This window comes from Hemiscyllium ocellatum, chromosome 6, assembly GCF_020745735.1.
Source record: "Hemiscyllium ocellatum isolate sHemOce1 chromosome 6, sHemOce1.pat.X.cur, whole genome shotgun sequence".
NCBI classification, from domain to species: Eukaryota; Metazoa; Chordata; class Chondrichthyes; order Orectolobiformes; family Hemiscylliidae; genus Hemiscyllium; species Hemiscyllium ocellatum.
In genome coordinates this window covers 119,403,387-119,418,178 of record NC_083406.1, presented here as the reverse complement: position 1 = coordinate 119,418,178, position 14,792 = coordinate 119,403,387, and the positions used below count along the sequence as shown (strand labels likewise).

The window sequence follows — 14,792 nt, the reverse complement described above, 5'->3', positions numbered from 1 at the left end:
TGGGAGAAATCCTCAGTGAGGAAAGGATTCCATTGCAGCTTGGTTGTGCAGAACCTTGGAGCAGCTGTTGATTGAGGCAGAGTTGGATGATTCCATTATCCAAGGGGAAAACTGCTGTTTCCAAAAATTACCCAATCTAAAGCTATGGGCAAGGAGTAGAACAATGGATTCAGGTCTTGAATGCTAAAAGATGGAAGATGACTGATCTGCAGCGTGATCTTTGTTCGATGTCTCCTTTTGTTTTTTTGTTTTGGCTAAAAAGTAGTGAAGTTGCAATACTGGTTAAAGCGAAAATTATGTGATAGTGAGAAAGGAGATTAGCTCCAACAATATGAAATCTGTGAATGGGTATACATGCAAAAAAAATCAAGAGGCAAAAATCACAAGTGGGGATTATTTATATACACCAAAGCTCTGGAAGTAACTTTTGGGAATGGCATTAAACAGCAAATTTGAGGCACATGCAATAAAGGAACACCTGTCCTTATGGCTCACATTAACCTTTAATTGGGCAAGTCCAATTATAAACCATGCAATAGTGTGTGAATTCTAGGACTGTATAGGAGATAGGCTTTTTGGATGAAAACATTAAGAAATGAACCAGGTGACTGGGTATTAATTGATGAGAGAGGATTAATAGGTGGCTGTGAAACATCCCTTGGGAATGAGGAACCAAAATGTGATATAATTCCTCAAGATGAAGATTGACGTTGTTGATCCTGAGATGAGTATCCTGAATCTCAGTAGAGGAAACTGCAAAGATATGAGGTGTGATAATTAGAACATAGAAAAGTATTGCACAGAACCGGCCCTTTGGCCCACGATGTTGTGCTGAGGTTTAATCCTAATGTAAAGTATAGTAACTTAACCTATGCACCCTTCATCTCACTGCTATCCATGTGCATGTCCAGCAGTCGCTTAAATGTCCCTAATGTCTGTGCTTCCATCACCGCTGCTGGCGACGCATCCCATGCATTCACAACTCTCTGTGTAAAGAACCTACCTCTGACATCTCCTTTATACCTTCCTCCTAATATCTTCAAACTATGACTCCAGTCACCCCTGCCCTGGGGAAAAGTCTCTGGCTATTGACTCTACCTATTCCACTCATTATTTTGTACACCTCGATCAGGTCTCCTCTCTCCCTCCTCCTCCCCAGAGAAAGAGGTCTGAGCTTATTCAACCTTCCTTCACAAGGCAAGCCCTCCAGTCCTGGCAGCATCCTGATAAACCTTCTTTGCACCCTCTCCAAAGCCTCTGTATCTTTATTATAGTAGGGCAACCAGAACTGGACACAATATTCCAAGTGTGGTCTCACCAGGGACTTGTAGAGATGCAGCAAAACCTCACGGCTCTTCAACTCGGTTCCCCTGTTAATGAGAGCCAAAACACCATATGATTTCTTAACAACCCTATCCCCTTGGATGGCAACTTTGAGGGATCTACGTACTTGCACACCTAGATCCCTCTGTTCCTCCACACTGCCAAGAACCCTGTCTTTAATCCTATATTCAGCATTCAAGTTTGACCTTCCAAAATGTATCACTTCGCATTTATCCAGGTTGAACTCCATCTGCCATTTCTCAGCCCAGCTCTGCATCCTGTCTATGGCGAGCTGCATCCTGCAGCAGCCCTCTATACTATCAACGACACCTCCAACCTTTGTGTCATCTGCAAATTTACTAACCCACCCCTCAACCACCTCATCCAAGTCATTTATAAAAACTACAAAGCACAGAGGCCCAAGAACAGAGTCCTGCGGGACCCCACTCAACACTGGCCTCCAATAGAATACTTTCCATCTACAACCACACTCTGCTTTCTGTCAGCCAGCCAATTCTGAATCCAGATAGCCAAATCTCCCTGTATCTCACTTCCTGACTTTATGAATGAGCCTACCATGGGGAACCCTATCAAATGCCTTGCACAAGTCCATACACACCACATCCACTGCTTGACCGTCGTTAACTAGTCTTGACACCTCCTCAAAGAACTCAATAAGATTTGTGAGGCATGACCTGCCTCTCTCAAAGCCATGCTGACTGCCTTTAATCAGGCTATGCTTTGCCAAATAGTCATAAATCCTATCGCTCAGAATTCTTTCCAAAACTTTGGAAAGTTGGGGGATGTTTTTTAAAGGGTTGGTGGTGGAAAGGTAATGGACTGCAACAATTCATTCCTGCCTGGCGCAAAAGTAAAATGGGAAAGGTGGCCAAACCCTGCCTAATAAAGGAAATTTGAGATAGTAGTAGATCTAAGGAAAAGACATACAAATTGGTCACTAAAAAAGCCCAACTAACCTCGGGAGTGGGAACAGTTTAGGATTAATCTAAGGAAGACAAAGGGATTGATTAAGGAAGGGAAGATAGAGTCCAAGATAAACTTGCTAGGAACATAAAAAACTGACAGTAAAAGTTTCTAAAAAGTATATGAAGAGAGGAAGATTGTTGAAGAAAAATGTCAGAAACAGCAGTGTCTATAATGAACAAAGAAATGGGTGACCAAATGAAGATGTATTTTGGTTCGGTGTTCAAAAAGAAGGACATCAATTGGATACCAGAAATGTTGGGAAAGAGAGGAAGGTACTAAAGGAAAACCGTTTTAGAAAGGCAGCGGTGTTATTGAAATTGGTGGGAGAGAAGGCCGATTAAATCCGTAGGCCCTGATAATCTACATCTCAGATTACTTACGATAGTGGCCGTGGAAATAATAGAAATTAACGGTCATCTTGCAAGATTCTGTAGCCTCTGACACAGTCTGTTCATACTGGGTGGAAGCTAATGTCACCCTTTGACTTAAAAGGGGAGATTGACAGAAAAACCAGGAGGAACTGTAGGCCAGTCAGCCTGATGTTGGTAGTGAGGTAAATACTGGAGTCCATGATAAAAGAATTAATAGCTGAGCATTTGTAAAACAGTGGCAGGTTTGGACAGAGACAGCATGGACCTAAAAAGGCAAATCCTGCTTGGCAAATCTGTTGGAACTCTTTGAGGGCGTAACTAGTCGAGTTGAAGAATGGGAGCGAGTGGATCTGATTTATTTGGAATTTCAGAAGGCTTGTGACAGAGTCCCACAAGAGATGAATATATAAATTTGTAGTGTGTGGGATTGGGGTAGTGAATAGAAAACTGATTGGCAGACAGGTAATAAACAGTTGGAATAAATGACGTTTTTTGAAATGGCTGGTGGAGTGGCATAGGGATCAGTGCATGGACCCCAGCTATTCATCATACATATTAATGAATTAGATGAGGGAACAAAACGTAATGTCTCCACGTTTGCAGATGAGACAAAACTGGATGGGAGGATAAGCTGTGAAGAGAATGCAGAGATACTTCAGTCTGATTTGGGCAAGTTGTATAAATGGGCAAATACATGGCAGATGCAGTATAATTTGGATAGTTGAGGTTATCCAGTTTTGGTAGCAATAACAGGAAGACCAGTTCTGATTATGGCTGTAAATTGTGCGATTCATACATGAAGGTATGCAGAACCCTCTACACCACTCCAGATAAAAAGTTGCCTTTCTATTCTTCTGACCTGAAGGGATAACCTCTCGCTTATCACTGATTAAATCTATCTGCCATGTTTTTGCCCAGAAACCTAACCTATCGTATCTACTAGTAAATTTCTGATTTCCTTTTTGCAACTTGGCCTCTCTGTTCCAGGGACCTAGGTTTGATTGCAACTTCAGGTGACTGTGTCTGTTTGGAGTTTGCACGTTCTCCCCGTATCTGCATGGGTTTCCTCCAGGTGCTCTGGTTTCCTCCCACAATGCAAAGAAGTGCAGGTCAGGTGAATTGGCCATGCTAAATTGCCCATAGTGTCAGGAGCATTTGTCTGGGGTAAATATAAGGTAGGGGAATGAGTCTGGATGGGGAATCTTTCGGAGGGTCGATGTGGACTTATTGGGCTGAAGGACCTATATCCCTACCCCAGGAAATCTCGTCTTTCTTTACCACCTATTTAGTGTTATATGCAAATTTGGTTGCAGTAACTTGTATCCCTGCTTCCAAGTCTATTAATGTAGTTGAGGTCTGAGGACCAAACCCTGTGGCATTCCTTTAGTGACATTTTGCCAACATTTCACTCACCAGACATCCAGCCACTCACTCACTTGCCTTTGCTCAGTGACTATGGAAATGGCTTCAAGACCTTTATAAATATGGCAGTATTTTATGAAACTAGTATCATGATTTCAATGCTGATCAACACCCCGGCTGGCTGATTCTCCTACTGATGAAATATCATCTCAACATCTATCATGGCAAGCCCCATCAGAATCTTGTATGCTTCATTCTCATTTTTCTAAACTTGAATGAATAAAGGCCTAACCTGTGTAGGTGTTCTTGATAAGTTGAGCCCAAGTGAATCTATTTTGAACAGCCTCCAATGCCAACGTAGCCTTTCTAAAGTCTGTATACAATCATATTAGCATATTATACATTCATAGTTATCCCCTTCAGACAGCAGTGAGCGTCTGAAAAGTAGGAATTTCATTCCTGACCTTAATTGGCTTGAAACAAAGGGGTCAAAAGCTAGACCATTTCATAATGGTCTGGTCAATGGTACAAATTCTATGGGGGCTCGGTCATTGTGTTCTGCAATGCACTTACTGTTTCAGTACAGTATGCTGCGCAATGTAGTAGTTTAAACAGTTGCTAATTTAGACTCATGGTGCAGAATATTGAAGCTGTCTTAAGTTATAAAAGGACAGCAGTTCAGGCAGCATCCAAGGAGCAGCGAAATCGACTTTTCAGGCAAAAGCCGGTGTAATAGAATCAGATGATGTGGAGTCTGTGGGTGGAATTGAGGAACCACAAAAGCTAAAAAAACCATAATTGGAGTTGTGTACAGACCTCCTAACAATGGTCAGGACCAGGCGCGCAACATGTACCGGGAAATAGAGAAGGCATGTCAGAAAGGCAAGGTCACGGTGATCATGGGAGACTTCAATATGCAGGTGGACTGGGTAAATAATGTTGCCAGTGGATCCGAAGAAAGGGAATTCATGAAATGCTTACAGGATGGCTTTTTGGAACAGCTTGTCATGGAGCCCACAAGGGAGCAGGCTATTCTGGACCTAGTGCTTTGTAATGAACCAGACTTTATAAAAGATCTTAAAGTAAGGGAACCTCCTTAGGAAGCAGCGATCATAATATGGTAGAGTTCAGTCTGCAGTTTGAAAGAGAGAAGGCAAAATTGAATGTAATGGTGTTACAGTTAAATAAAGGTAATTGTGAGGGCATGAGAGAGGAACTGACAAAAATAGACTAGAAGCAGAGCCTAGTGGGAAGATAGAGCAACAATGGCAGGAGTTTATGGGGATAATTGAGGACACTGTACAGAGATTCATCCCCAAGAAAAGAAAGATTATCCAGGGAGGGATTAGACAGCCATGGCTGACAAAGGAAGTCAGGAAATGTATTAAAGAAAAAGAAAGATCCTATAAAGTGGGCAAGAGCAGTGGGAAATCAGAAGATTGGGAAGGCTACAAAAACTGAGGATAACAAAGAGAGAAATAAGGAAGGAGAGGATCAAATATGAAGGTAGGCTAGTCAGTAATATTAGAAATGATAGTAAAAGTTTCTTTCAATTCGTATGAAATAAACGACAGGCAAAAGTAGACATTGGGCCACTTCAAACTGATGCTGGAAGCCGAGTGATGGGAGATAAAGAAATAGCAGGAGAACTTAACAAGTACTTTGCGTCAGTCTTCACAGTGGAAGACAGGAGTAATATCCCAACAATTAAAGGGAGTCAGGGGGCTGAGTTGAGTATGGTTGCCGTTACAAAAGAGAAAGCGCTAGAAAAGCTAAAAGGTCTTAAAATTGATAAATCTCCTGGCCCCAATGGGATACATCCTAGAGTTCTGAGGGAGGTGGCTGAGGAAATTGCGGAGGAATTGGTCGAGATCTTTCCAAAGTCACTGGAGTCAGGGAAAGTCCAGATGATTGGAAGATCGCTGTTGTAACCCCCTTGTTCAAGAAAGAATCAAGACTAAAGATGGAAAATTATAGGCCAATTAGTCCAACCTCGGTTGTTGGTAAAATTCTAGAATCCATCATTAAGGATGAGGTTTCTAAATTCTTGGAAGAGCAGAGTCTGATTAGAACAAGTCAACATGGATTTAGTAAGGGGAGGTTGTGCCTGACAAACTTGTTGGAATTCTTTGAAGAGGTGACAAGTAGGTTCGACCAGGGAAACCCAATGGATGTGGTCTATCTAGACTTCCAAAAGGCCTTTGATAAGGTGCTACACGGGAGGCTGCTGAGCAAGATGAGGGCCCATGGTGTTCGAGGTGAGCTACTGGTATGGATTGAGAATTGGCTGTCTGACAGAAGGCAGAGAGTTGGGATAAAAGGTTCTTTTTCGGAATGGCAGCCGGTGACAAGCGATGTCCCGCAGGGTTCAGTGTTGGGCCCGCAGCTGTTCACATTACATATTAATGATCTGGATAAAGGGACTGGGGGCATTCTAGCGAAGTTTGCCGATGATACAAAGTTAGGTGGACAGGCAGGTAGTACTGAGAAAGTGGGGAGGCTGCAGATGGATCTAGACAGTTTGGAAAGTGGTCCAGGAAATGGCTGATGGAATTCAACGTGAGCAAATGCGAGGTCTTGCACTTTGGCAAAAAGAATAAAAGTATAGACTACTTTCTAAACGGTGAGAAAATTCGTAAAGCCAAAGTACAAAGGGATCTGGGAGTGCTAGTCGAGGATTCTCTAAAGGTAAACATGCAGGTTGAATCCGTGATTAAGAAAGCGAATGCAATGTTGTCATTTATCTCAAGAGGGTTGGAATATAAAAGCACCGTTGTGCTACTGAGACTTTATAAAACTCTGGTTAGGCCCCATTTGGAGTACCATGTCCAGTTTTGGTCCTCACACCTCAGGAAGGACATACTGGCACTGGAACGTGTCCAGCGGAGATTCACACGGATGATCCCTGGAATGGTTGGTCTAACATACGAGGAACGGCTGAGGATCCTGGGATTGTATTCATTGGAGTTTAGAAGATTAAGGGGAGACTTAATAGAAACTTACAAGATAATACATGGCTTGGAAAGGGTGGACACTAGGAAATTGTTTCCATTAGGTGAGGAGACTAGGACCCGTGGACACAGCCTTAGAATTAGAGGGGGTCAATTCAGGACAGGAATGCGGAGACATTTCTTCAGCCAGAGAGTAGTGGGCCTGTGGAATTCATTGCCGCAGAGTGTAGTGGAGGCCGGGACGCTAAATGTATTCAAGGCAGAGATTGATAGATTCTTGATGTATCGAGGAATTGAGGGCTACGGGGAGAATGCGGGTAAGTGGAGTTGAAATACCCATCAGCCATGATTGAATGGCGGAGTGGACTCAATGGGCCGAATGGCCTTCCTTCCACTCCTATGTCTTATGGTCTTAATTATGGAAGAACTACTGTTCTACGTAGCCAACATTTGCTTCCCCAGTGCCTGCCTCTAACCAACTCATTCCACACGGAGTACCCTTCCACTGACACTCTTATTCGTTTGGCCGAACTGGTTCTCATCCTTAACAATTTCTCCTTTGAATCCTCCCACTTCCTCCAGACCAAAGGGGTAGCCATGGGCGCACACATGGGCCCCAGCTATGCCTGTCTCTTTGTTAGCTATGTAGGACAGTTGATCTTCGTAATTACACCGGCACCACTCCCCACCTCTTCCCCCCGCTACATTGATGACTGCATTGGCATCACCTCGTGCTCCCGCAAGGAGGTTGAGCAATTCATCAACTTCACCAACACATTCCACCCTGACCTTAAATTTACCTGGACCATCTTTGACAACTCCCTCCCCTTCCTGGACCTCTCCATCTCCATTAATGACGACCGACTTGACACTGACATTTTTTACAAACCCACTGACTCCCACAACTACCTGGATTACACCTCTTCCCACCCTATCTCTTGCAAAAATGCCATCCCATATTCCCAATTGCTCCGCCTCCGCCGTATCTGTTCCCAGGAGGACCAGTTCCACCACAGAACACACCAGATGGCTGCCTCCTTTAGAGGCCGCAATTTCCCTTCCCACGTGGTTAAAGATGCCCTCCAACGCATCTCGTCCACATCCCGCACCTCCGCCCTCAGACCCCACTCCTCTAACTGTAACAAGGCCAGAATGTCCCTGGTGCTCACCTTCCACCATAACAACCTTCGCATTAACCAAATCATCCGCCGGCATTTCTGCCACCTCCAAAAAGATCCCACTATCAGGGATATATTTCCCTCCCCACCCCTCTCTGCCTTCTGCAAAGAACGTTCCCTCTGTGACTACCTGGCCAGGTCCATGCACCCCTACAACCCACCCTCCCATCCTGGCACTTTCCCCTGCCACCGCAGGAACTGTAAAACCTGCGCCCACACCACCTCCCTCACCTCTATCCAAGGCCCTAAAGGAGCCTTCCACATCCATCAAAGTTTTACCTGCACATCCACTAATATCATTTATTGTATCCGTAGCTCCCGATGCGGTCTCCTCTACATTGGGGAGACTGGACGCCTCCTAGCAGAGCGCTTTAGGGAACATCTCTGGGACACCCGCACCAATCAACCACACCGCCCCGTGGCCCAATATTTCAATTCCCCCTCCCACTCTGCCGAGGACATGGAGGTCCTGGGCAGCCTCCACCGCCGCTCCCTCACCACCAGACGCCTGGAGGAAGAATGCCTCATCTTCCGCCTCGGAACACTTCAACCCCAGGGCATCAATGTGGACTTCAACAGTTTCCTCATTTCCCTTTCCCCCACCTCACCCGAGTTTCAAACTTCCAGCTCAGCACTGTTCCCATGACTTGTCCGGACTTGTCCTACCTGCCTATCTCCTTTTCCACCTATCCACTCCACCCTCTCCTTCCTGACCTATCACCTTCATCCCCTCCCCCACTCACCTATTGTAGTCTATGCTAATTTCTCCCCACCCCCACCCTCCTCTAGCTTATTTCTCAGGCTCTCTGCCTTTATTCCTGATGAAGGGCTTTTGCCCGAAACGTCGATTTCGCTGCTCCTTGGATGCTGCCTGAACTGCTGTGCTCTTCCAGCACCACTGATCCAGAATCTGGTTTCCAGCATCTGCAGTCATTGTTTTTACCTTTAAAAACAAACCCTTTATAACTTAAGTGGAAGAATCCAAAATAAATCAAAATTTTCCAGATTCTGCTTCCTTAAATGGTTGGATTGTTGAGTCTAACATCCTTTCCCTGTTGGGTTTGTTTTTTTTCAAAAATGCATGTTTTCCTGTATTCCTCAATTTAAAACTTGAATTGTTGTAGCAAACCTCCCTTTACAGTATAAAACTGACTGACTGACTGACTACAGTGTATGCTACCAATTAAACATGCCAGGTGATGAATTAGCCAGGTTCAGCCCAAGGGCAGGTTTTGTACACAATGGCCCTTTAGCATTGAGGCCATCCTAAAGCAAACATTCAGTCTCCTGAAAGGGCAAGCCTCGAGTAGCTCGACATGGGAAAGTTTATTCTATTTTGGTGTGGAATGAGAAAGCGAAATTTTTAATGAGTTCCTTTTGTTATAGGAGCCGACACAAAATTAATTTTTTTGGCGAGTAGGGGTGGATTGTGTTCATTAAACATGTATCATACCAGATGACTGTTTGCTATGCAGGATTGAGATCGGAATAAACTGCTGCTGTAGTAAAGTGTGTGCAGTTCCTTCCAGCTTCAGTCGATCAGCAAAAGCTGCTCACCTAGTTGGCACCATCGCTTCTGTCCAGACTCCCCTTCCCCCCCACCCCACCCCGGTTCAAATAAGACAGAAACTGGTAAAGCTGTAATATAGCAGTGCATTCAAATCTGTGCTAACAAGATTCTGCTGCATTATCTAACCGTATACAGTGTTATGGACCAGACTAAAACCCCCTTCAAATATATCAAGGAGAGAGCCTAGACCCTATTTTTTATCTTATTTGAAGGCGTGTGTAAGGTGCTATGTTCGAAATGGAATTCAATTGGTCACATTTCACAGCTTTAAGCAAGCCAAACTTTTATTCCTGCCCTGTGATTAAAATACAAACAAAAGAAAGAAGAATTGTAACAACTTAATTCAATTGGGAAATTTAACAGAATTTAACAGAAATAATAGATTATTTAACTACCAATATAGTAACACCCTGTAAATGCACCCTTGGCAAAGGTAAATTGAGTAACTTAGATCGTCTCGCGTGCAATGTTTCTCAAGTCCAGGAGAAAAGAACTGTCAGAGAGAGGGAACTTGATCCTTTTGCTCTAGCCAAGAGGGATGTATAGTAGCATCCACAACAAACATCAAAACTCCAACAACTACTGAAAGTTAAACTAAAACCGTGGTTCTGTGGTAGCCTGACTCTACCTGTTCATGTTGCTTCTATTGTTTCAACTTTTTTCCCTGCTGAGTTATACTGTGCTTGTATTTGATCAAAAAAGCTGCTGTTTTGTCAGAGAGATGTACAGCATGGAAACAGACCCTTCAATTCAACTTGACTATGCCAACCAGGTATCCTAAATTAATCTCGTCCCATTTGCCAGCATTTGGCTAAAATCCCTCAACTCTTCCTACTCATATACTCATCCAGATGTCTTTTAAATGTTGTAATTGTACCGTGGTTTAGTTTTGCTGCTCTCTCAGCTCATCTGCTGCTGAAACCCTCAACCAAGACTTTGTCTTTGGATATGACTATTTCAGTGAACCCCTGGCTGGTTTGTTCAGTGTTGACCCTCCATAAAATTCAGGTCATCTAAAACTGCCTATATCCCAATTTGTGGCATATTCTGTTACTTTATGATCCCTGTGCTTGCTTACCCTCATTGGTTCCCAGTCAATTAATATTGATTTTAAAACTTGTGCCCATGTTTTCAGTTCTTCCCCTCCCTATAATTTCCTCAGAATATTGAAACATAGAAATTAGAAGCAGGATTTGGCCATTCAGCCTGAAGATGAGCCGTTTAACCAGAGTATGACTAATATTCTACATCAATTTTACTTTCCAATGCTTCCTGCCACCCACAATTCTTTGCAGTATGTGTGTGCCTCACTCTGGCCACATATGCATTCCCCAATTTGAATTACTCTGATATAGTTCCAGAATTTCCTCCCTATGCCTCTCCATGAATTGCCTCTCCATGAATTTCCTCACTTTGCTCATTTAAGACATTTTAACATCTGCTTTTATGATCAAGGTTTTAGTCATGTGCACAAATAGCTCCCCATATGGATTAGTATCATGTTTTATGTTGTAATACACTTGCCAAGAGCCTTGGATCACATTAAAGGTGCTATTAAAAACATGGGGTATTGATCAAGTGGCCTACTTTGTACTGGGTGGTCTTTAACTTGGTGTTCTCCCCTTAACTGGATGAGTGCAGCTCTATCTCACACTTTGAACTATATTTGAATATTATACTGATTTTTGGGGAGCTCGCTGATTAGGATTCCCTGCTCCTGTGACAATAACATTGACGTTGGCTTAATTTTCTGGTCACTGGTGACACCAGGATGTTGAAAGTGAGGATTTCAGCAATGGTGAAGTCGTTGAAATCCTGAATGGCTGATTTAGATTCTGTCTTATTGAAGATGGTCAGTGGCAGTTGTGTGGCCTGTACATGATAGAATGCTGAATGATAACTGAATATTATCCAGGACTTCTGGGCATGGATTGCTTCAGTTTCAGAAAAATTGCGAACAATACTGAACATAGAACATGTATAAAGCAGCTCAGTGATTTAAATTGCTGTCTGCACCTGAGCTGATCCTTGATGAATATCTGTGTCTGACTTTGATGGAGGGAGGCCAATGATGAAGCAGCTGAATGTGGTTGGCCCAAGGTCAGTTACTTGGAGGAGTACCTGCAGAGATGTCCACAAACTGAGATGACTGACTGCTAACAACAATAGATATATTCCTTTTAAGCCAGGTATTACTCTCAGCAGTGGAGCGTTTTCTAGCCTTAAATTTTGCCCTGACTCCTTGCTGTCAGATACTGTCTCAGCGTCAAAGGCAGCTGTCCTGGCATCGCATCCAAACATTAGTGTTTCATTTCATGTCTGGACCAAGACTGCAATGAAGTCTGGAGTCAAATGACCTGTTGGAACCCAAACTGCACCATCCGTGACCTTTTATTATTTGTAAGTTCTCGACACCAATTCCCAAAACCACTTTATTGTTTTGTTGAAGGTTGATAAGCGTGATGGGACAGCAAATGGCCACACTGAATTTGTTTTGCTTTTTGTAACAGAACATACCCTTGGCAATTTTCTGCAATGACTGATGCATACCAAAGTTGTAGCTGTACTAGAACAGTTTGGCTCAATTCATACCTAGTCTGGAGCTATAGTGTAAGAGCCAGGGTATTGTTGATGCCAATACCTTTGCTGCATTTACTGCATTAATATTTGTGTCTCATTTGATGTGATGCAAGAACTCAGGATAATCTTATGTGCAAAGCTGAATTATAACTTGTGTCACTGATACAGAAAGGTAAAACCAAATGCAATGTAAACCTATAATTTGTAGTCCTTGTTCCCCCAGATAGCTTTATTAACTAGGTTCTCCTGTGTTTGTGTTCACAGGTTCCCTCTGTATCCAAGAGGAGGAGAAAGGTTTCAGTTTGAATATGGAGTTTATTTACTGAACAAAAACATTGCACAGGTAGGTGACTGTTGGTGGGGTGGGATTTGTGGGAGTTGTGAAATCTATCTTTCCTTCCATCTTCAGATTGCATAGTAGAACAAAACAGTATTTAATATCTGAAAGTCAGTCACGTACTTTTGTACCTTGATGTTATACTTTATACCTCCACTCAGGCACAGACAGCAACTTAATCGCTTAGTTACTTTACGCATTTCGATTATTTGATGTAGGCTTGGATGCCTTACTGTTTATTCAAGCTGTATTAGCTTACAGTTTTAATGCCTTGGCAGGAATATACTAATAGCAGTTATGAGCCTTTTGTTTCCTGTTGCCATTTTGACCCACTTCTGTTTTGTTTTTTTGCATCAAGTGGTTTATACCCTCACTTAAAATTTGATTTGCAGTTTTGTGACATAAATAAACATACGTGGAGTTTGTGCCTTTGTAACAAAATGATGCCATGTATCCAATTTTCAGTCTCTCTGAGATATTGTTTGCTATTTGGTAGCTGGAAAGTTAGGAACCACCAGCATTTGACCATGTTCCTTCGCTTTCGAACGGTCAAAACTTGATTCCTCCATAAGTTGATTGGCCAGTTCGGAGAGGTCAAGTCATTGACGTCCTACTGGATTGTAACGCCACTCCCTTCAAGAGAGGCAACTGATGTAGTTTAACCTGAGGATCACTATCACTCAATGAGGGGAAGGGTTGAGAAGGGGAATCCTTCATGGTGTTAGAGTTGAACCCACACTGTTGACATCACTGTGCATCGCAAACCAGCTACCTAGCAAACCTGAGCTAATTGAGATTAGATTAGATTAGATTACTTACAGTGTGGAAACATACCCTTCGGTCCAACAAGTCCACACCGACCCGGCGAAGCGCAACCCACCCAGACCCGTTCCCCTACATTTACCCCTACACCTAACACTACGGGCAATTTAGCCAGGCCAATTCACCTAACCTGCACATTTTTGGATTGTGGGAGGAAACCGGAGCACCTGGAGGAAACCCATGCAGACACTGGGAGAATGTGCAAACTCCACACAGAGTTGTCGCCTGAGGCGGGAATTGAACCCAGGTCTCTGGCGCTGTGAGGCAGTAGTGCTAACCACTGTGCCACCCACAAATTGACTCCAAGAGAGATGGTGAACCTCCTTTTAAAAATAGCCATAGCCTGTTCTAAGGGTGGACTTGAAGCACATCCTACACAAGTGATTGTTGGTTCCTTAAATGACTCTGACTCTGATCATGTTTAGAATTGGCTGCTAACTTAGACTCCGAACTCCTACAGTGCAGAAGGAGGCCATTCAGCCCATAGTCTGTACTGATGCTCCGAAGAGCATCCCACCCAGAGCCATACTGTATCCCCATACCCCCACATTTACCATAACTAATCCACCTAGCATACAAATCCCTGAATACTATAGACAACTTTAGCATGGCCAATCCACCTAATCTTTGTATCATGAAAGCACGTCACAGCACCTGGAGGAAAACCACAAAGACGTGAGGCAAATGTGCAAACTCCATCCAGGCACTCAACCAGGGCTGGAATTGAACCCGGGTCTTTGAGGGTGCGAGGCATCAGTGTTAACCATTGATCCTCCGTCCTGCCCACTTGAGTTGACCCTGATCAGAAGATAAATATATTTGAATGTCAATCTAACTGCTGTGCTCGTTCTAACACCAAAATCCTCCATATTGCTTACCAGCGCTGCACCCTCACAATCATTTCACCTAAGTATCAAATTGTTTGAGTATTTGACTCTGTTACCCCATCTAAAAATTTATTTCATATGTCTCTGTATTGTTGCGTGCATTGTACGTACATAGAGAAATTTAATTTTTTTTTCTGATTTTCTTCATCTCGGGAAAGCTGATTTTCATCAATGACCCTGCTGCAATAGGACTGGTTATTTGACCAATTGTGACTTCTTAGATTGTATGTAACAGAATGTAGATTGAGTGCCTGTTAAACATATGTTTAAAAGCAGAAAAGACCTAAAACTGAAATGTCTTCTATTTGGCTCTTTAGATTAAAAAAAAACTTTGCTTAGCCTGAATGGACTGAAAAGTAATTTTTTTTTTCACCACTAAGTGTCAAACTCAGCATGTCAACAGATCCATTTGGCGCTGTGCTTT

General features: G+C 43.2%; 1 protein-coding gene across 2 annotated transcripts in view; it reads left to right on the top strand.

The window, feature by feature from the left end:
- The window catches only part of uvrag (UV radiation resistance associated gene), a 315,405-nt gene that overhangs the window by 247,955 nt on the left and 52,658 nt on the right, over positions 1–14,792 (top strand). For both annotated transcript variants that reach the window (XM_060826320.1, XM_060826321.1), the window contains one exon: positions 12,587–12,665. In XM_060826320.1, the coding sequence (XP_060682303.1) occupies positions 12,587–12,665 (79 nt within the window). The remainder of the gene's footprint in view (positions 1–12,586; positions 12,666–14,792) is intronic.